The following is a 22109-nucleotide window of genomic DNA, read 5'->3' as shown; positions in this document are numbered from 1 at the left end:
TTTTGTAAAAGGAGCTGTTTTTCCTCAGAAAAGGTGAAACTTTTCATGTGTCAGCTAGTGTTACCTGGTCCTTAAAATGTAGGCAATATTTGCTCAGCCCCTAAAACGTAATTTCACACTCTATGAAAAACCAGTCAACTAACTCGCTCATTTGATGTGTATCTATTAAATACCTGTAATGCACTAGACACTGTTTCTCTTCTGGTTTCTACAAATTCTTGGTAAAGGAAAAGGTGGTAGGAAGTGATGGGGTAATTTTTTATTTCGTGGTTACCTAGATCTAGCTGACTTTTTTGTATTCAGCTTTACAAAGTACTTGGTCTAAATTCTGTGCTTTGATCTCTGCCATGGATGTGGATGAAAATGTGGGGAAAACCCCAAGCCACCTTGAGTGCAAGAGAACGTTACCCTGTTGTTCTACACAGTAAACAACTGGCATGTTCAGTCAACCCTTGAATGAGGCAGAGTCAGAGACGGTGGCCCTCTGCACAGTCAAATCTGAGAATAACTTGTAGCCTGCCCTTAGTGTACGCAGTTCCACATCCGCAGAGGCATCCAATGACGGACCTGTAACACTATAATACTGGCTATTGAACAAATCCGCACATAGATGGAACCATGTTCAGGGGGCAGCTAAGTATGTAAATCATTTTGTTGTACCCACCCATTGTCGGGAATTTCACACTGGCTGTGCCTCCTGACAATGGCCATCTCAGCCTCTGGCCATCTTGTTAGATTGTCTTCCCCTTTCTCTCCCTCCAGCCTTAGAGAATACCCGGTAAACTCAAAATTCTTTTTTTTTTTTCCAGATTATTTTATGGTAATAGAGTGATTTAGCTGTCTCCTTTACTGCCTTTAGTGCCAGACTCAGCTCAAGTCCTGTCTTGACCTTTCAGTAACCCATCAGGGTACTCAGCTGAATACAAGTTACCTCCTGTCTTTTGTTACCTGTAACAGACCCCACTTTCCTAAGAAAGTTATTAGGAGAAATTTTTTTCTTCCATATTTTCTTCACTTTCTTCTCCCAAGATGCTTCTATGTCTGGGGCTTGAAGCCAAATTCTCCAGAGTGAGAGACTATAGTGTACCGTCCAAGACATTCTATACTCCTTTTTTAAAAGTGTCAGTCTGTGGGAGCATGAAGCAGAAACTATGGAAGGCTTTGGTTAGAAATGGAGCTTCAGCAAAGTGCTTTCAAAGGTTCAACCCCAAAGTATCTTTTATAAAACACTACGTCCATGGCCTACCCATAGGTATTAAGTTAAAATGATTGGTAATCTTCAGATTGATATTTCATATACTATAACTTCACAAATCTTACTTTCTTCAGGTGCCATTATTTTGAGTGAAAGATTTCTATCTCTGCCATTGAAATTGGTCTTTGAAAAGGCAACTGGTCTTACAAGGTGCCCTGAAATTGTCCTTTGTAGGTCAGGTCAAGGTGAGAGTCTGGTCATTATCTGAATACAAAGAAGGCTTCTTTTGTTTAAATATCCTTGAAAAAGTGAAAGTGACCTTTGAAAAGGCAACTGGATCCGTAAGATGCCCTGAAATGGTCCTTTGTAGGACAGGTCAAGGTGAGAGCCTAGCCATTATCTGAATACAAAGAAGATATCTTTTGTTTAAATATCCTTGGTACTGATCTAATCTATGGGGTTAGATGTCAGGATAATGACTACCCTTTGGGTTGGGGATCAGATTGACACAAAGGGAGCATGAAGGAAGGAAGGAAGGACAATATCTGGGTCCTGATAGTGATTGATTCCTTGATTTGGGTGCTGGTTATAATCTGCGCTGGTGAAACATCATCATACTGAATGCTTGTGATTTGTACTCTTCCCTGTATGTAAGTTATACCTCATTAAAAGTTCACTTTAAAAATATCCTGTGCATTGAGCAAGTTTAACATTGGATCTTTGTCAGATACTTTCTCTGATGTAATAATACCATGATGAAAAATATTCCTGGGTATTAAGTCATGCAGGTTAAATTGACTCTAGGGAGCAGTACAGACCAGTTAAACCCTGCAAGGAAGTTATTACTGAAACTACTAGTTGGCTGTGTTGTTATATATCACTTTTAAAAAGATTACCTATAATTTTTAAGAGATTGTGTCCTAAGTGGTAGCCATTTATCTGCTTAAAAACTGAGTGCCTTTGAGATTCATTTTCTTGTTTGACTTTATCCAGAGGATTGATGATTTCAATATCCTGGATAAGCTCTTGCTTTGTACAGAGTGCTCTCAGTCATTCCATAATGGAGTTTCACAGATGAGAACCATGATGCCAATCCAATTCTCATTTTTTTATTATAGTAGGTAATTTTTTTTTTTTACTCTCTTGAAAGCTTCAAATATATCTTCCTGATGTTCTGAAATTTCACAAAATTGTATCTTTTTGTGGGTTATTTTTCATTATTCATTCCTTGGTATCAGGTGAACTTTCTCAATCTAAAAATATGTCCTTTGGCTGGAAAGTTTTCTTCTGTTATTTGTTTATTTCCTCCCTCTCTTCTTTCTTACTGATTTTTATGCCTTTTCTATTGGTTGGCTATTGGACCATCATGACTCAGTTTTCCCATATTTTCTGACTGATTTTTTTCCTTTGCTTTCTGGAAGATATCCTCAAATTTATTTTATAGACCTTTTGATGAACTTGTCTACAATCACATTTTTAATTTCCAAAAAACTTTCTTGTTCTCTGACCTCTACTCTGTCATAGTAGCTTATATTTGTTTTATAGATGCCAAAACTTATCAAATGTCTATTGGGTTACTTATTAGAATATTTCAAACTCTCTTTTGTTCCCTGAATTATCATTACATCTATTCATTTTGGGGCTTCCCAGGTATTCAGTGGTAAAGAATCTGCCTGCCAATGCAGGAGATGCATGTTCAATCCTGGGATGGGGAGGATCCCCTGGAGGAGGAAATGGCAACCCACTCCGGTATTCTTGCCTAGAAAATCTCATAGACAGAGGAGCCTGGCAGGCTACAGTCCATGGAGTTGCGAAGAGTCAAACACAACTGAGCATACACGCACGCTTTTCATCTTGATCTTACTCTTTTATGTTACTAATTTTTCCAAAATTCTGGTGAGCCTTAATTGTCCATTCCTATTTATGAAAAAGCCTGGATGGGGTAATGTAGAAAATGGGCATATGTTTGTTTGTGGTTGGTTTCTCACAGGGCTTTCCCTGGATGGAAGGACTGACGACAAGCCTTCTATATTCTGAGCAGGACCAGTAAGTTGGTAGACCTTACTTTAGGGCAAGTGGTTAGGGAGCAAGGGGACAGATTTGCAGTTCTCTTCCCCCAGTGAAAGGACTGTGTTCCTGGGGAGCCAGCCTCCCATACTTGGCCAAAACCCTGCCCAGGTGGCTCTTCCAGTTTCTTTCCATAGCAGCTCCCCATTTTTATCCTGGGGACAAATGGTTTTATGTTCCTGGGATGGCTGCTGGCAGCAGTGGGCAGCTGGCCCATTCTTTAAAAGTTCTGGTAATTAGTTTCCCTGAATGCTGTTAATACTTCTCTCGCCTGGCAATTCTGAGTGTGGTGCCTTGCTGAGGCTGCAGGGCAGAATGGCTGTCATCAACTCTTCTACTCTGACTTATCACTACATTTGTGTCTGTCTTCTAACTTCCAGAATTGGTCAGAGTTCCTTGTCTACTAACACACTCCTCCCACCCTGATTGTTTATGTCATGGCTGTATTCCCATGTGTAAATTTTTACTGACATTTCAGAAGGGTTTAGAGAATGAGAGGAGGTAAACGTGTGTGTGATCACTTTCTCAACCAAAAGTCAGATGCAGCTTTGCAAATAAGTGACTGGCCCTAGAATACCCAAATAAGTAGCAAAGACTGGGTTTAGAACTTTGGCACTTTATATGAAAAATTCTACTATAAAACAGAAAACCAAGATCATTTTATCAAGATCAGTCAACAATAAGAAACTGTATATTGTTTAATAGTTTATAAACTGTTTCTTAATACTCTTTTATTTTTGTGTTGATGTTTTCAACTGTATTCCCCTTGATCTTAGAGACCTCATTGTATATACAATCTAAATTCTAAGAGTAGAACTAAAAAATGTCAAAAGACAGGGTTTAGAACCTTACTGATGTTGGAAATCCATGACTGGATTCCTCATGGAGACTGACAGAGTTAGGCTAGATTGTGAACTCACCACTTGACACTAGACCTGGTATTTTAAACTGTGTCTTTTTGCAGCTAAAATTACTTAAGCTTGTTAGACATTAAACTGAGGTATGTGGCCTTGCAATTCACATTAGCCTTAATCTTCTTTTGAAAGGAAGTAGTTATTGTTTCTTAACCACTGTCAAACAAGAGGAGCTTACATTGTGTTGATAATGTGGACTTTGTATTACAGAACATATTATGTAATAAGAGCTTAGTACATGTTTGTTGAATTATATAATCACAACCTCCATAATTTTCTTCAATAATTTTAAGCAATCCAGTTATCTTATGAATGTCTTCTTCTAGTTCATTTATTGATATAAAAATTATTACTCTAAATGATGGAAGATTAGAATCCAGAGTTATTATACCAGAGCTTTGCGCTTAGTCCCCTAGGTCATTTCTTCCTTTGTCGCCACCAGATGTGGTGTTGTTTAATTACTTAATTAAGCATCCTGTAAATGTTAAACCACAAGAGGATCAGAGAGAGATAGTTGAAGGCACCAATATGAACATTTTGTTAGCATCTTATACAGAGAAGGTAGAGGAATGTTTTTTCTCTTCTGTTAGTAAATGTCTTGAAAGCAGGAATCATTTTTTTTGAGTTTATATCCTTTTTACCCCCTTCTTATCTGGAAATAATTGCAAACCTACAGAAAAGTTACAAAAATAATGCAAAGAACTTCATATACCCAGTACCCAGATTTACCACTTGTTAACACTTTGCCACATACTTTAGTGTGTATTCCCTATAATTAGGAGATTCTCATAGCAAAATCAAGAAGTTTAGCATTTTCTATGCATTATATAAAATTCTGTATTCTATATGGCCCATATTCCACATTTATTTATTGACTCAGTAATCTCCTTCACACAGTTTTGTTTTTTTTTCCTAGTCTAGGATCATGCATTGAGTTCTGTTGTATGTCTCTTTAGTCAGTTCTCTTTGATCTCGAACAAGCCTCTGCTTTTCTCTGTCCTTCATGACATTGATATTTTATAGATATATTGTCTCTGTTGTAGATAGCTTTATATTTCTGGCACAGGATATCAAGCCAGGAATTTTTTTTTTTTTTTGGGAAAATAGTTACTAAACATTTTTGGGGAGAGCACCTTTCTTTCAAAAAGATTATTTAATATGGGAAAGAAGTGTAGGTTTTTTAGGGAAAAGAACATATGTTTTGACTTACAGTTGTTATTTAGTCATAGACTTAGTCTTAAATTATAGTTCTTCCACTTTTTACCTTTGTAAGCTGGACAGGTTACTTTATGTCACTGACTCACAACTTCCTCAGCTCTGAAAGGGTACAGATAAAGTGTTGACATGAAAAAATGAGATAAAGTATATTAACAGAGTAGCACATGATGTGTATAGGGTGAATGGAAATTAACAATATTCACTTTAACAGACTTTAAGTTGTGAGAGAATGACTGCTCTTGCCGTGTTCAAGGGTTAAATACTTCTCTAGCTCTAGACTGTAGAAGGCACTGCAGAAAAGTCCAGTCAGAGCAAGGAAGCATGGAATCAGTTAACACATTTTGTTCTCTACTGAGATGTAAATATCATCTAAGAATTCCTTGCATTTCTTAAGTGCTGTATATCTTCTTACCAAGGGTATGGAGGCCACTCTGTATTTTTCCTCCCATGTTCAAGCTCTTTGGTGTTTGATACTTTGCAGTTGCTGTTCCTTCTACAAACTTAATAACTAAGTGCAAAATGATCATGTTCAAAGAATCATTTACAAGGACAGCTTACAAGGATTTGCTTGTTGGTTGATTTACTGACATAACCTGTGTGCTGAATTCATTGGAATGTGACATAGTCAAATCTGGTTTCTTCCACTCCTGAGCTGGTGCAAGAAACACTTGGCAGCTATTAAAGTGCTATTCTTTGCAGTTATTTGGTATAATTTGCCACAGAAGTAAATTCCAGGAGGTAATATTCTTGCTCGGTTGTACTCTTGCATGACCGAAGGAGTTCATGCAAGGGCCAATGGTCTCTAACCCAAGGTGATTCTCTTGGCAGCCGGGAAGACTTTCAGCGGATTCCAGAACTTGCCATCAACCCATTGGGGGACCGGATCATCAACGCCTTCTTTCCAGAGGGGTGAGTCCTTGCAGGTGTTGGACTTCCTTTTGGAGGCTAATCTGGAGTATTGATATTGGTTGGGTTATCTCAGACCATGATCTTCCTCCTATTGGACATTCTTAACTCAGTCATATCTATAATATCTCTACCCTCTCCCTAGCTCATTTTCACAGTTCTGTCTGTAATCTCTGTTTATCTTTGATGTAAAACTAAACATTTTAAAAACTATGAGATAATTTCAAATTTATAGAAAAGTTGCAAAATTTTCAAATAGTATGATGAACACTTGCATGTCTTTTACCCAGATGCATCTGTTGTTGTATTGTTAATATTTTGCCTCATTTGTGAGTGCTCTCTGTCTCAGTCCTAGCCAATAAAAACATCATTCAAGCCACATACATAGTTCCTACCAATTTTCTAGTAGTCACATTTTAAAAAGTAAAAATAAGTTAAATTAATTTTGGATAAACAAGCTAAATTAACTTTGGCAATATATATTTTATTTAACCCTGATATATCTAAAATGTGTAAATCAGTATTTTAAAATTATTGTAGTATATATTCTTTTTCATAAGTCTGGCATCTATTGTGTAATTTATACTTAGCCATACCTATCAAGTGCTATAAGAATATTAATATAAAATATGTTTCTTCCAGCTTTATTGAAATGTGACTGACATGTAACATTGTATAAATTTAAGGTGTACAACTTAGTGATTTTATATATGTATATATTGGAAAATGATAACCATAATAATATTAATGAATACATTCATCATCAATATAGTTACTTTTTTCTTGTGATAAGAACTTTTAAGATCTCTCAGCAGCTTTCAAAGATACAATTCAGTGTTGTTATCTATAATCACCAGGGTATATATTTCACCCCCAGAATATATTTATCTTAGAATTTGATACCTTTTGACCACCTTCATCCATTTCCCCTATAGTCTACTTCATTCTAATATATTATTGATATTCCAGTTTTCTCAGTTTATCCAACAATCTCCTTCCTCCACTATAGGATCCAGTCTGGCTCAGTTGTTGTCATATATTCTTAGCCTCCTTTAATCCAGAACATTACTTTTCTTTTCTGACACTGGCTAAGAATATAGTTCCCCTACCACACACACACTTTCTCAAACAGAACTAGGCATTTAGTTTTCACTAAAACTAATATACTACCTTCAAAGTACTGAGTCAATATTTAATGAATCGATTAGGTACCTTTTGCTGAATAAAGCTTATCATATAATCTTGTTTTAAGTAACAATCTCTTTAACAGTGTCTTCCTGGTTCCTTGTGACTTGTTTATATGACCCAGAGGACTTTTAAAATGTTACATGGTTGCCAGTTCTTAATGAGACTAAAGTGTCAGTGAAAACACTCAGGTAAAATAAGTGGAGACGGAATTGTAGAACTCTGAATTGAAAACAAAGGAATTTGCAAGTTGAGAAGTTGGTCCCTCAGGAGGCTTGAGTGACAGAGAAGACTAGCAGCCAGTTCCTGTGAAGACAGCACTCAGAGACTGAGACCTGCCCTTTTCAGGTTCACGTTGACCATGAGTGATCATCTATTCTTCCTTGTTTTCTGACTTTTTGTCTCCCTGTTTGTTTCAGTTGTGGTTTTAGTGCTGAATTCTTGTCTTTTTTAAACTTCTTTTCTTTAGCCCTTGCAGAGAACTGAACTGTGTCCAGGGATGACTTTCACTGCTGTGTTTTGTTTCTAAACCTTTTGCAGTGCAAAGTAAACCCTGCAGAGTCATTTGCCAACCTTTTTTTTTTTTTTTTAGTGTTCGCTAGTCACATTGATCATTTGAAAAAGCAGCTGTGGAAAGCTGTTTTAGAAAGGCCAGACCACCTTCGTCGTGACTGTAGTGGTGCCTGTCATCTAATTAATTGATCTCTTGTTAAGGACACAATGAGTGCTGATGTACTCGAGATATGTATGAGGAGGCTGAAGATGACACTGAGCTACACTGCTAGGCAAGCCCCCGTCTGCTTCTTGCTCTGTCACAAATAGATATTTGACTTCTAGGTTGTATGCAGGTTCAATTTGGTTTTGTTTTTTTTTAATTTTATTTTATTTATTTATTTTTCACTGCACTGAGTTTTTGTTGCTGCACTTGGTCTTTCTCTAGTTGTGGCAAATGGGGGCTAGTCTTTAGTTGTGGCGCACGGGCTTCTCATTGTGGTGATTTCTTTTGTTGTGGAGCCTGGACTCTAGGGCTTAAGAACCTTTGTAGTTGCAGCACGTGGGCTCGGTAACTTCAGAGCATGGGCTCTAAAGTGTGGGCCAAGTTGCCCTGCGGCATGAGGCTTCCTCCTGGGACTGAACCTGTGTCCCCTGCATTGGCAGGTGGTTTCTTAAGCACTGGATCACCAGGGAAGTCTCTCAGTTTTTTTTTTTTTTTTTTAATAGAATGAGATTTGAAAGTAGGACATTGGTATTTAGTTTCCTTTTACTCAGAGACACTATGTCAGTGATATATGTTTACCTATTTGTTCTGGCATATGACTCTGGTCTTATTACACATTCCATGATTCCTCAACTCTGACTCACATTTTTTAGAGGTAATGAAAGGTCATCCTTTTGAGTACAGAGGGTTCATGACCTAGCATTTGAACTCTACCTTTAGAAGGTCTCCGATCTGTATGTCTGCTTGTGCTTGAGACCCGATATACCACATCTATTCAATGGGGACAAAGACTAGGATTTATTTTTAGGTAGCCACAGGAACCAGACAACCTGTTCTCTCCATGACTGCCTTAGATAAATAACTATTCACATGGGACATTCTTTTTCAATATTAAAAAACATTCTTTATTCATTCAAGTTTTTGAATTATTTCTTATAAGGTTACTGATTAACTGTGGCACAATAAAAAGATTTTCTCTATCAGTACTGAAAAAGCTTTATACATAAAGAGGTCTTTCAAAGCATTCTGAGGAAAATATCTATCCAACTATGAGGGAATAATAAAATCATAATACAGCCACACAATTATGCAGATGGTTAAAATGTTTTGAAGTGTTTATATTGGTTAGAGACATGCCTAAAAGTTTTTAAAAAAGCCAGCTACAAAATTACATATGCAGTATGTTCACACTTCTCCAAAAAGCATAGAAAAATTACTGGAAGATATATTAACAATGATTCTAACTGGTAGAACTAGAAGTGGTGTTTTTCTACTTTTAATCAAAATTTCAAAATGTATTTATTGATTCTGTGACTAAATAAACTTTATGTCAAAAGCGGTTGTTGTATAATATGCCTTAACTTTAAAATATCACTAGGTATATATGACTGCAGGGGAGATATGCAAGATGGATAGGGAGACATTTGGATGAAATGGCTAACTTGCTGTTCACTTCAGAGCCTGAAGCAGTGAGTTCAAGTGTTGGCTTGTCTGATAGCACAGCCCAGCTGCTACTTATAGTCCTCTTTGGGAAAAGAAATTTAAGTAAATTTAATAGGTAACTGACTCTGGTAAGTCCTGTTACCTTTCTAACTCTGGTTAATCATTTATAAAGTAAGAATAATAATACCTACCTCAAAGGATTGTAGCAAGACTTAGCTGAAAATATTTTATGAACTCTAAAGTACCATGCATATGGAAAGAGACTTCATTAAATGGACCTTCAGGCCACTCTAGCTATAACTGTTAATATATTAAATTAATAAGAAATAATCACCTTGATTGACATGTTCTTTTTGTTATCTTTCTTGTTCAGAGAGGACCAGGTGAACTTCCGAGGATTCATGAGAACCTTGGCTCATTTCCGACCCATTGAGGATAATGAAAAGAGCAAAGATGTGAACGGACCAGAACCACTCAACAGCCGAAGCAACAAACTGCACTGTAAGGAGATAGTCATCTGGCTTAAAATATTTGCTTTTCATTTCTTACAAATCATTTATTTATTTGTTCATTTACTAAACAATCATTTATTTGAACACAGTGGTTAAGAGCTCAGACCCTGGAGCTAAACTGGCTGGATTTGAATCCTAGCACTGCCACTTTTCGGCCCTGTGACGTTGGGCAGGTTACTTCAGATCTTTGGGCTGCAGTTTCTTTTTCTGTAGAATGGGATATTAAGAGTTTTCACACAGGAAGGTTGTAAAGATTTGATGACAGATCTTCATCTTCATCAAGTGCTAGAGTAACAGCAGTGAAAAAGATCCAGCCCACCTTAAAATTTGACAGATGCTGGGATGTCACTTAAGAGGGGTGGACAGCCAGGTTAGTTAAAGATTTCATTTTTCTCCCCATGCCTCTCGCCTCCTTTCTTTGGGTACTTAAATTTCCCTCTGTCCTTTATTGGTTTGTGTAGGATATTGCCTAATCCCTTATAATACTTCTCCAAGAAATTGAAATTGATTTCTCTTTTCATTTAACACAAGTTGAAGTTGAAATTATATTGAATTGGTTTTGCCAAGCTTCTGTTACTGGGGTGCCCACCAAATTTTTACTAGATGACTTAAAGAAAAATTAAAAGGCTTTATAACATTGAAACAAATATGGATAAACTATAGGATATAATGCTAAATTTATATACATTTGAAAGATGGTACATGAAACTTAAAGCTTTAATTTGTAACCCTTGGCCCATATCCCCAGATCTCCCTTGCCATAGGAGTATGAGTTCACTCCTCCTCTATTTCAGGTAGAGTTTGAGAAGTACTGAAATAAATATTGTTGTATAAGACAAGAAAGGTTTTTGAACCCAAATAATAAAACACTGCTCTTCTTCACTACAAAATCGTATACCTTAGTGAACAGCAAAAGACTTGAATACAAACAAAATTGAATATAGAAGAAAACAGAATTCTGATGAATTGTTCTCAAGTTTATTGGATACTCTGTGTTTATTAGTGAATTTCCCTTTTTTTTTTCAAGACTAAGTACTGTTTGAAACAAAGCCTTGTGTCTTAATGTTTTATGAGGTTTAGTGTATATTTAGTACAAGTTTGCCTGATGCTGGCATTAGTATAGGAGATTATTTTCTTATTCATTGTTGTCAGACCAGGAGTTGATCAATAATTGAAAAAGTTGGCTTTAGCATGGAATCAGAAAAGGATACATGGCTTAACATTTTAATTTACCTTAAAATATTTAAAAACAGATTCATTGGCCAACCTCTGGATGTAGGACCAAGAGTTGTTTTGGTTTGTTTTTTTAGAATTATTTCTTTCCTTTTATTTATTTAGTTTTTAATTGGAGGATAATTGGTTTACAATGTTTTATTGGTTTCTGCCATACAACAACGCAAATCTGTCTTAAGTATATATTGTTTTGTTTTAATAAAGTTCTGTGGATGGGAGTCGTGTGACATCTTTCACACAGAACCTATCTGTAATGTATGGTCTAAGGTTTCTGGTTGCAGTTTCTTTTCAGTGGAAAGAGGACTTAAAGGTACTTGGAAAGCATTCTGAGAATAGAATTTTCCAGGTGTTTACATTTCTTCCTTCATCTTTTACACTTGTCCTGCCACACTTTCACAACAGTTTTGTTTTGTTTTGTTTTTCCTCTCTTCAGTGACTTGATTTTGAGTCTTTCAAAAGCTGTTAAACTAATTTTCATTTAAAAAATAACTTTTCACACATGTTTCATTTCCTATTAAGTTATACAGTGTTATGAAAAGTACAGATACCACAATTCTAAGAGAGTTGACACACCTGACTCTTGGTAAGGATCCAATTCAGCAGGTGGAGTAGACACTCCAGAGTCGCCCATTGGCTGCAAGAATGCTGTGTGCTGTCAGCTGGAACGACTGCAGAGGGGAGGGGAGTGTCTGTGGATCAGTGAGTTGGTTAAGGAGAAAACAGTTCAGAGACATTCTGTGCTCTACAAAACTATGCTTACTTTTACGTTATCAGATGTAATACCGACCCATTACCTGAATTCCCATTACAGCGTGGGCTCTACCTTTTTCAAGTCATGAATTCCCTTAGCAGTCTGGTGAATACTATCAATCTCATCTCAGAATGTTTGTGAAAGTATAAAGTGAAACACATACAATTATAAAGAAAACCAATTATATTGAAATACTATTAACAAAATGTTGAAACAACTTTGTGATGCAGTGATACTTCCGTATTCTATGCTAAATAACAGGATGTGATTTGGACCCCTTTGGCTATAGAGCAGCTCTGTATCTTGATTGTGGTGATGGTTACATGAAACTACATAGGTAATAGAATTGCTTACTCCTTGGAAGAAAAGTTATGACCAACCTAGATAGCATATTAAAAAGTAGAGACATTACTTTGCCAACAAAGGTCCGTCTAGTCAAGGCTGTGGTTTTTCCATTGGTCATGTATGGATGTGAGAGTTGGACTGTGAAGAAAGCTGAGCCCCGAAGAATTGATGCTTTTGAACTGTGGTGTTGGAGAGGACTCTTGAGAGTCCCTTGGACTGCAAGGATATCCAACCAGTCCATTCTAAAAGAGATCAGCCCTGGGTGTTTTTTGGAAGGAATGATGCTGAGGCTGAAACTCCAGTACTTTGGCTGCCTCATGCGAAGAGTTGACTCATTGGAAAAGACTCTGATGCTGGGAGGGATTGGGGGCAGGAGGAGAAGGGGACGACAGAGGATGAGATGGCTGGATGGCATCACCGACTCGATGGACATGAGTTTGAGTGAACTCCGGGAGATGGTGATGGACAGGGAGGCCTGGTGTGCTGCGATTCATGGGGTTGCAAACAGTTGGACACAACTGAGCGACTGAACTGAACTGAACACATCCTTGCACATGTACACATGTGAAGCCTGGATAAACTCTGTGGGTTGTACCACTGTCGGTTTCCTGGTTTTGATGGTATGTTATAGTTATGCAGGATGTTACCTGCAGAGAGCCTGGAGTGAAGGGTATATGCAGAGGCTCAGAGAGATATTTGTACATCCCCATTTGTGGTGGCGTTATTCATAAGAGCTAAAATGAGAAAGCAACCCGTATTCATGAGTGAATGAATGGATAAGCAAATTCATTAATTCACATTGACCCTAAAGAAAATATTCGAAGTAGCATTAGTGGATATGATAGTTACTTAGTGTATCAGCTAGGATACCTTCAGCTGAGTCAGCTGACTTCAACAGTAAGGAGCTGTATTATCGCACTTTACAAGTGAAGTAGGGCACGTGTCAGGGTTGATTGTGTTGTCAAGGACCCAAGTTTTTCCTGGTGCTCTGCTCTGCCATCCTTAGGGTCTGCTTCATCCAAAGCTGTGGCTCCTCATGGTCACATGATGGCTCTAGTGGCATTTAGGCTATGTGCTTCCCTGTTCATATCTGACAGTGGGGAGACAGAGACAGACAGGATGCCCCCTAAGCCATGGATGAGCTTCTGTTAGGAAGGGAGAAGTCCAGGGTGCCACAGAAATGGCAGAGTTTAGGGTGAGATAGAATAACAAGTGCAAGTTATGCATAGCTCTTACCATTACTTTAGTCTTGGCTTTCAGATCGACTTTTACAGAAAGCTGAGCATGAATTAGAATGCGGTTTAGGATCACATTCATGTGAGGAGACCAGTGAGACCAAAGCTACAGGAGTCCTTGATGTCTGCTTCTCTGTCTATAGACTGTTTTTTCTGAATTTACCACAGAGCTGTGGAAGCAGCAAGAGGGTGCTTCTTGTTGTCGACCGAAGAGAACAGCTGAACATCATATACCTAGCAACACGCCTGCTACTAAGGCAAATTTGTTTACCGTCCATCTTCCTCAGAGGATAGTCTCGTCAGGAACTCTGAGCGCATGCTTTGTCCTATCTGTTTTTCATGCCACAGTGAAAGAATGTCAAGGATAGTTAACAAGGCTGAGCTGTACCTATGTAGGCACAGGCCCAAGCACACAGAGTACTGCTCTTCTGTCTGTCTCCAGGAATGGTTCCTTATTATTCTCTTCAGGTCAGTGAGGTTATAATGTCTTACGTGGAAGGTACAACCCATCTTAGAATGTTCCAGAGCATGGTAAGCAAGGGAGGGGTCGATAAGCTTCCATTTTGGTATTCTGTTTGTCCTCTGAAGTAATTTGTTTTTTATAACACATAATGAGTAATGTGGGAAATGAGTCTGCATGAAGACATTTTAATTTGGATGATGAAGAGTATTGGTGAAGTGGAGTTTGGGAGAGTAGCCAAGAAGAAACTGAGCAGCATTATTCACAGTGGCTAAAAGGTCAGAGCAGCCCAGGTGTCTATCAGCACATGAATGGACACAAAACGTGGTATGTGCATTCAATGAAATATTATTTGGCCTTAAAAAAGGAAATTCTGTCACATGCTACAACATGGATAAATTTACTTGATACTAAATAACAATAAGACCAACACAAAACGATGAACACTACTTGATTTCTCCTGTGTGAGGTTCCTAGAGCAGTCAAGTTCATAGACAGTCGCCAGGGCCCAGAGGCAGTGGGAAATGGGGAGCTATTGTTTAATGGGTCAGAATCTGAATTGGGGAAGATGACAAAGTTCTGGAGGTAGATGGTGGTGATGTTTACACAACAGTGTGAAAAGTACTCAGTTGTATACTTTAAAAGGGTCAAGTTTATTTTACTACATTTTTTTTAAAAGAAGTAACAATGATTAAAAGGTAAAAGTCTGACTGAGTGCTTTCATTTTCTTTCATTAAAACCAAATTGAATGCCAGACACTATTTTAGGCCCAGGATACAATGATGCATAAATCAGAAAAGGTCTTTACTTTCATAGACCTTATGATCCAATAAGGGAGACAGACTATTTGGAAAAAGACAAATGAATAAACAGAATTTGTGATCATGGCAACTTCTGTGAAGAAAATGAATATGGTGAGAAGAGAAATGGATGGGGGTGTCACTGCTTTAAAATGAGGGGTTGGGGAAACCTTTGTGAGGAGTTGAAGCTTTAGCTAAGAATGAGCCAACCATGCCAAGAATAGAAGTATGGTCTAGGCAGAGGGGACAACTGGTGTAAAGGTCCTTGGGTAGAAATGAGTGCTTGATGTTCATAGGACAACGAAGCATGATCAAGAAAAGAGTGAGAGGACGGCAGAGGAGAGAAGAAAGCTGAGAGGTGACGTGGGTACATGACACTGATTGAGCTCTTCCTGTGTACCAGACACTGTTTAAGATGCCTTTCATGTGCTAACGCATTCAGTCCTCAACCCTCTGAGGTGGATTCTGTTACTCTCACCTTGCACCTCTTGGACAGCTGGGGAACAGAGAGGTTAAGTGACTTGCTTGCTTAGACATAGTAAGTAGGCTGTCAGAGGCAGGACTCAGCAGAACCAGAGTCTTAACCACTGTGCTGTATTGCTCTGATGTCAACATCAGGAGCTCAGAGGAGGGAGCCAAGCTGGAGATGCCGATTTGGGAGCCATCAGCATTAGATGGCATGTAAAGCCCTGAGGCTAGAGGTGAGAAACTACACTTCTGGAGACAGGAGAGTCCCAAGTCACAGACCAGGAATGGGGGAAAGGGACAGGAAGAGAGGAAAGAGAGAAGGTAACCAAATGTCTCAGTCATTTGGCGTTTGACCATTAGTTATCTCAGGGAAAATGCTGGTTCTACTGGTTCAGGACCAGAGCTGATTGACGGGAATCCAAATCAGTTAAGAAATTACTGTTAACTGCAGTTTTTTCTAGAAGATTGTATCATGTGATCTCTCTGGTTACCCCTCTGCTGCTGTCTAGTCTGTTCAAGCTGCTTTAACAGAATACCATAGACTAGGTGACCTAAGCAGACATTTGTCCCAGTTCTGCAGACTAGACTCAGATTAGGTTGCCAACATGGTCTGGTTCTTGGTAGGGGCCCCTCTTCTGGTTCACAGTCTTCTTGCTGTCTTCTCACATGGGGAGGGAGGTGGAGACAGAAAGAGAGAGGGATAAAGAGATCTCCTGTCTCCTGTTTTAATAAGGGCATTAATCTCATCATGAGGGCCTCACCCTCATGAGCCAATCTAACCCTAAAACATTGGGGTTAATGGCTCCCACACAAGAATTTGAAACATTCAGTCCATGGCAACTAGGTTTCAAAAATTAGCTTTTCAGGTTTCTCTAAATACTCGGTCAGAAAGAAATGTGTTTATTCCAGTACCCAATTAAGAAATTCAGAAGCATATTTATGGGTTATATAGCAAACAGATTTCTATCCCTGCTGCTGCTGTTGCTAAGTCGCTTCGGTCGTGTCCGACTCTGTGCGACCCCATAGACAGCCTCCTACCAGGCTTCTCTGTCCCTGGGATTCTCCAGGCAAGAACACTGGAGTGGGTTGCCATTTCCTTCTCCAATGCATGAAAGTGAAAAGTGTAAGTGAAGTCGCTCAGTCGTGTCCGACTCCCAGTGACCCCATGGACTGCAGCCCACCAGGCTCCTCCGTCCATGGGATTTTCCAGGCAAGAGCACTGGAGTGGGATGCCATTGCCTTCTCCGTTTCTATCCCTAAATCCCCCTAAACATTCCTTAGTAAATAACACATTTTGTGTTATTTTAGAATGATAACAGCATTTGCAGAAGAAAGAGGGTGTGTGTATGTGTTTAAATTTGTATTCTATATTGAACTATAGTTGATTTACAATGTTGTGTTAGTTTCAGGTGTATAGCAAAGTGATACAGTTATGCATGTACATTACATTTGTTCTTTTTCAAGTACTGTATTAAACACACATTCATTGTGGAGCACTTATGATCCTGTCCCTTCCCTGGGAGTCAAAAACTTCCTAATCATATAAATCTCAAGTTTGGTAAACATAGTTACTCAACTAACCAAATTAAAGAAAACTGACAAACATCAGGAAAAGTCTTTCCTGTTTATTCCCCCTGTGAGAATTTTAATATGTACCTTACAAAAAGTAAATTGGATTTTTCTAAAATTTTTACGTGGTCTTTTAGTGGGCTCACCGCCCTCCTCCCTCTTTTTTTTTTTTCCTTTTGGTGGAGGCAAGGGGTGATGTTTAAACTTGTAGATATTCATCCCTGTTTTCGTGCCTTTGCTCTCAGTGTTAGCTCTTCCTGGAATCCATCCTTTATCAGATTTCTGTTTATCTTTCAATACCTTGTTCAAATGTTACTTGAACCAGAAAGACACATCTGCAGTGTGCTGTGTTCCCTGGTATTTCATATGTATGATAGCATTTAGAATGTAGTAAAGTGCATAGTGCGTATTGTTCTCTACTGGATTGTGAATTCCAAGGACCAGATCTAACTCTGTGGATCTTGATAACTATAAAGCAACGGATCCATATCCGTTTAGTATTTTCAGTAACTTCAGTACCTTCAGTACCTTTTGGTTTTCAGTACTGAAAAGCAAAAATCTTAGCAGCATACTTGAAGTGATTCAAAGCCTCAAAAGTACAACATTCAGCTATTGTGTGGTAGTCACATCCTCAGTGTGACGTCTCACAGTGCCTATAAAATCATCCAGTGTTACCACACTGTTCACTTGGTGGCACTTTAGGAACATGACAGTGTCTGAGTGATTTCTGCTCCTCTGAATCCTCTCTCTCAAATGCCCTAGTTTCTAAAAGATCTATCTATTATGTTAAAGAGAAAGAAGCATGAAGAGGCCAGGACACCACCAAATGCTTGGTCTTTCTGTTGGAGACAAGTTCTTTACTTTCAGGACTCCCAAGTGGAAGAGGATTATGTCAAGTCTTATGTGAGGCAAAATGAAGACTATAGCCTGGGACACAGCATTTCAGATAGCTCTGAGAAACTGCTCCAAAGAGGCAGTGGGGAAAACCAGTATATACGTGATTTGGGTGAAAGGGCAGTACTTGCAGTCAGGCACGTATATTTTGCAGAAAGTGTTTGCTAGTCTTGTGAAGGTTAATGCTCATCATGAGGAGCAGACATCACCATGAAGGATTTCAGTGCTTTTCTAGATAATGAGAAGATGCAAGAATTGGTCTCATAAAATTGGCTCCTGAAAATATATAACTATCTGAAGACCTGTCCTGCCAGTTTCTCCCAGAGCACAGAGTACCTCATTTCTGTTGTCCAGCCTGAACTCCTTTCACAGGGTGTTGAAAATCAGCGGCTGCAGAAACACATGATTTAATACTGTAGAGGTGGATGGCAAGTGCCAATTTGTAGTTGACAGTTATTTGAAATGTGACACAAATTTGCCGAAGCGGTCATTTCCCACAGTGATATGTCCTGTAGTCTGCTGCTTGGTGCCTGAATGGCTTCTGCCGTTGACTCTCCCTGACGGTGGTGCCTGGAAGACTTGACGGGCTGGGTAGAGGCGGCCTAACTGACAGAATCTCTGATGGGATTTGGGTTTTTTGTGTGTTGGGGGAGGGGGGGGTTTAACATTCTAAGTTAAGAAAAAGGACATTCGATTTATTAAGTTTTTTGATTTGTCCAATGAAAGGCCGTGTTTCATCCATGCTAAGATGCCATCATTTATGAGATGCATCCCAGTTCCTTAAAGTGTCTTAAAATCAGTTACAGTGTCTTTAAATCTCTACAAGTAAGGGCAGTTGCTCTTGGAAAAACTATTAATTCATTGTCAGTTTTCTGCCTGGTGTCCTTTATATACTTGGTTCCTTGAGAAGGGACAAAACATTATTGCTGCTGCTGCTGCTGAGTTGCTTCAGTCTTGTCCGAGTATGTGACCCCATAGATGGCAGCCCACCAGGCTTCTCCGTCCCTGGGATTCTCCAGGCAAGAACACTGGAATGGGTTGCCATTTCCTTCTCCAGTACATGAAAGTGAAAAGTGAAAGTGAAGTCGCTCAGTCGTGTCTGACTCTTAGTGACCCCATGGACTGCACCCTACCAGGCTCCTCCGTCCATGGGATTTTCCAGGCAAGAGAACTGGAGTGGGTTGCCATTGCCTTCTCTGCAAAACATTATTGAATTTCCACTAAATTCTTGTTTTTTCCTACCAGTTGCTTTTCGACTGTATGACTTGGATAAAGATGACAAGATCTCCCGTGATGAGCTGTTACAGGTATGTGGGAGAATTCCAATGCACACGGCTAGCTTGTGTTTGGGCCCTGCTGAGTTAGTGATATGGACAGGAATTGTTCTTTCCTTCAGTAAGCTTTTATTTAACACCTGCTATATGCAGCGTCCTGTCCTGCATATATAGGATAAAGCAGAACAGATGACCTGGGGAAACTTGAAATGGCTCATTGAGTTCTCACAGATGTCACCACTGTTTAAAAGGTAAGCGCCGAAGAATTGATGCTTTTGAACTGTGGTGCTGGAGAAGACTCTTGAGAGTCCCTTGGACTGCAAGGAGATTCAACCAGTCCATCCTAAAGGAGATCAGTCCTGGGAGTTCATTGGAAGGACTGATGTTGAAGCTGAAACTCCAATACTTTGGCCACCTGATGTGAAGAGCTGACTCATTGGAAAAGACCCTGATGCTGGGAAAGATTGGGGGCGGAAGGAGAAGGGGATGACAGAGGATGAGAAAGACTTCGCCTTCCAGTGCAGGGGGTGCCGGCTTGATCTCTGGTCAGGGAGCTAAGATCCCACATGCTTCATGGCCAAAAAACCAAAACATAAAACACAAGCTATATTGTAATAAATTCAGTTAAAATTTTTAAAATGATCCACATCAAACAAAAAAACTTTTAGAAATTTTACGAATCTTTAGGATCCTAGGGGGCTAACACATTCAGGAATTTCCATGGGGAGATTTCTCTATTTCAAGATAAAACTAAAAAGTAAAGTGCTTTCTAGTCCCCTTGAAGTGAGTCTGAACTCATTGCTTTGAGAAATCTTCTCAGTTGAAATTAAGGACCAACCCAGGGTATTCCTATTAATAATTTCTGTGTCATAGTAAAAACCAAAACAGTCTGCAGGTCAATGATTGTGTCCTTTGGTTTTGAATTGGGGACATCTTTTTTTTGTAGGAAGATTTCACTTTATTTAAAATTGCTACATATGGGCTTCTGAGTTCTGGAGAGAAAAGTAGAGGCAATCACTCTATAGTTGCAAGTTTTTATCCTCTGGTCCAGATCTAGCTGCCAGAAAGATATATTTTGGAATGGAAGGTTGATTTTTTCTTTTTTCCTATTATTAAGATAAAAGAGCCTGCGGCAGGGTATGAGGAGGAGATCATGTGGCCAGAGTGCCAGTCAGTGACTAAAGTGTTCCTCAGGCCTGAAATGACTTTAGAATAAATGTGCTTATGGATTATTGAGGTGTCAGAGGACTAATGTTATCCTAGCAAGAAGAGAATTTGAACATTTTACCAAAGTTTACAAAATTAACTTTTCTAAACTCTGCTATTTCTAAGACATTTGATAATATTAAGTTCTTAATTACTCGGTGGATATTAAAAAAAATTTGCTATTTGTCGTAAGGAAAGTCTGAGTGTTCTTATTTTCCTAGTTTGATTTTTATAAAAAGTTCTGACTGAACTTTTAAGAGTGATGGATATATGTATTATCTTGATTGGGGTGATGGTTTCACAAGTATGTGTACATATGTCAGAACTTATCAGGTTGTACATTTTAAATGGGTACAGTTTACTGCATACCAGTTATACTTCAATGAAGATAGTTGCTATACTCATTTTATGAGAGTAGCATAACTTGGACATGAAAATATTGTAAAGACTATAATAAAAAAAGAAAATTACAGTGCAGTCTCTTTTACTCACATGGATGTATAAATCTAAAACAAAATATTAACACATCAAATCCAGCAATATATAAAAGGAATACTATATTGTAGCCAAGGTGGCTTTATACCAGGAATTTGAAGTTGGTGTAAAAGTAGAAAACCTACCAGTAGTATTTCTCCATGTTAACAGATTAAACAAGAAAAATCAAATGTTCTTTTTCATAGAATTTTTATAAAATTCATCATCCAGTCATGATTTTTTATGGTAGGAATATTGACTTTACATACTTTTTGTAATTTTTAAATTTTTATTGGAGTGTAGTTGACTTACAGTGTTATGCTAGTTTCTGCTGTACAGCAAAAGTGAATCAGTTACATGCATATGTCCTCTATTTGTTAGATTCTTTTCCCATATAGGTCATTACAGAGTTTTTAGTAGGGTTCCCTGAGCTATAGAGTAGGTTCTTATTAGTTATCTGTTTTATATAGTGTGTATATGTCAATCCCAACCTCCCAATTTTTTCCTCTCTTTCCCCCAACCCCAATTCATGATTTTTTTAAAGTCTTAAAACAGAGAGAGATGGGAACTTTCTTAAACTAATAAAAGATATATACAGAAAACCTCATCACTCATTTTAAAAACAGCAATAATAAAAGTTGCATTTGCTAATAAACTTCTGACTGGAGCTAAAAGTGACACTGTGGAGAGGTGGAAAGGGCATTGGCCAGGTGTGGAGGCCTGGGTAGACAGCTTGGGCCACTGGCTGCCGGGACCCATGTCCAGGCACTTCTGGACCTGTCTGTCCTCACTGAGACTGAGTGAGTGATTTTTACTACACCCCCACTCCTATACCCACCCCACTGTACACATATAGCACATAATTCTAAAAATAAAACACTAGAGAGAATAATTGGACTGGGACCTGAAGAAACTGCTCTTTGAGGATGGATTTGTCTAGTTGGCCATACACAGTCACTGTGTGAGTGCTTAGTTGCTAAGTCCTGTCCGACTCTTTGCGACCCCATGGACTGTAGCCTGCCAGGCTTCTCTGTCCTTGGGATTTCTCAGCCATAAATACTGGAATGGGTTGCCATTCCCTCCTCCAGGGGATCTTCCTGACCTAGGGATTGAACCCACATCTCCTGCATTGGCAGGTGGCATGTTTACCACTGAGCCACCTGGGAATCCCAATCACAAGGAAGATAACAAATGGCTTGGCCAGTTAAAAGTTTTTGCTAACATTGCCTCTTTTTATTTATC

General features: G+C 38.8%; 1 protein-coding gene across 1 annotated transcript in view; it reads left to right on the top strand.

Moving 5' to 3' along the window:
* CHP1 (calcineurin like EF-hand protein 1) overlaps positions 1-22109 on the top strand; it is a 35587-nt gene that overhangs the window by 10197 nt on the left and 3281 nt on the right. Inside the window, exons 3-5 of the mRNA XM_068964624.1 lie at positions 6223-6303; positions 10020-10147; positions 19159-19220. Of these exons, the coding sequence (XP_068820725.1) occupies positions 6223-6303; positions 10020-10147; positions 19159-19220 (271 nt within the window). The remainder of the gene's footprint in view (positions 1-6222; positions 6304-10019; positions 10148-19158; positions 19221-22109) is intronic.

The sequence above is a fragment of the Capricornis sumatraensis genome, chromosome 2 (genome assembly GCF_032405125.1).
Source record: "Capricornis sumatraensis isolate serow.1 chromosome 2, serow.2, whole genome shotgun sequence".
In the NCBI taxonomy this organism is placed as follows: domain Eukaryota; kingdom Metazoa; phylum Chordata; class Mammalia; order Artiodactyla; family Bovidae; genus Capricornis; species Capricornis sumatraensis.
This window is presented reverse-complemented; position numbering and strand designations above follow the sequence as displayed.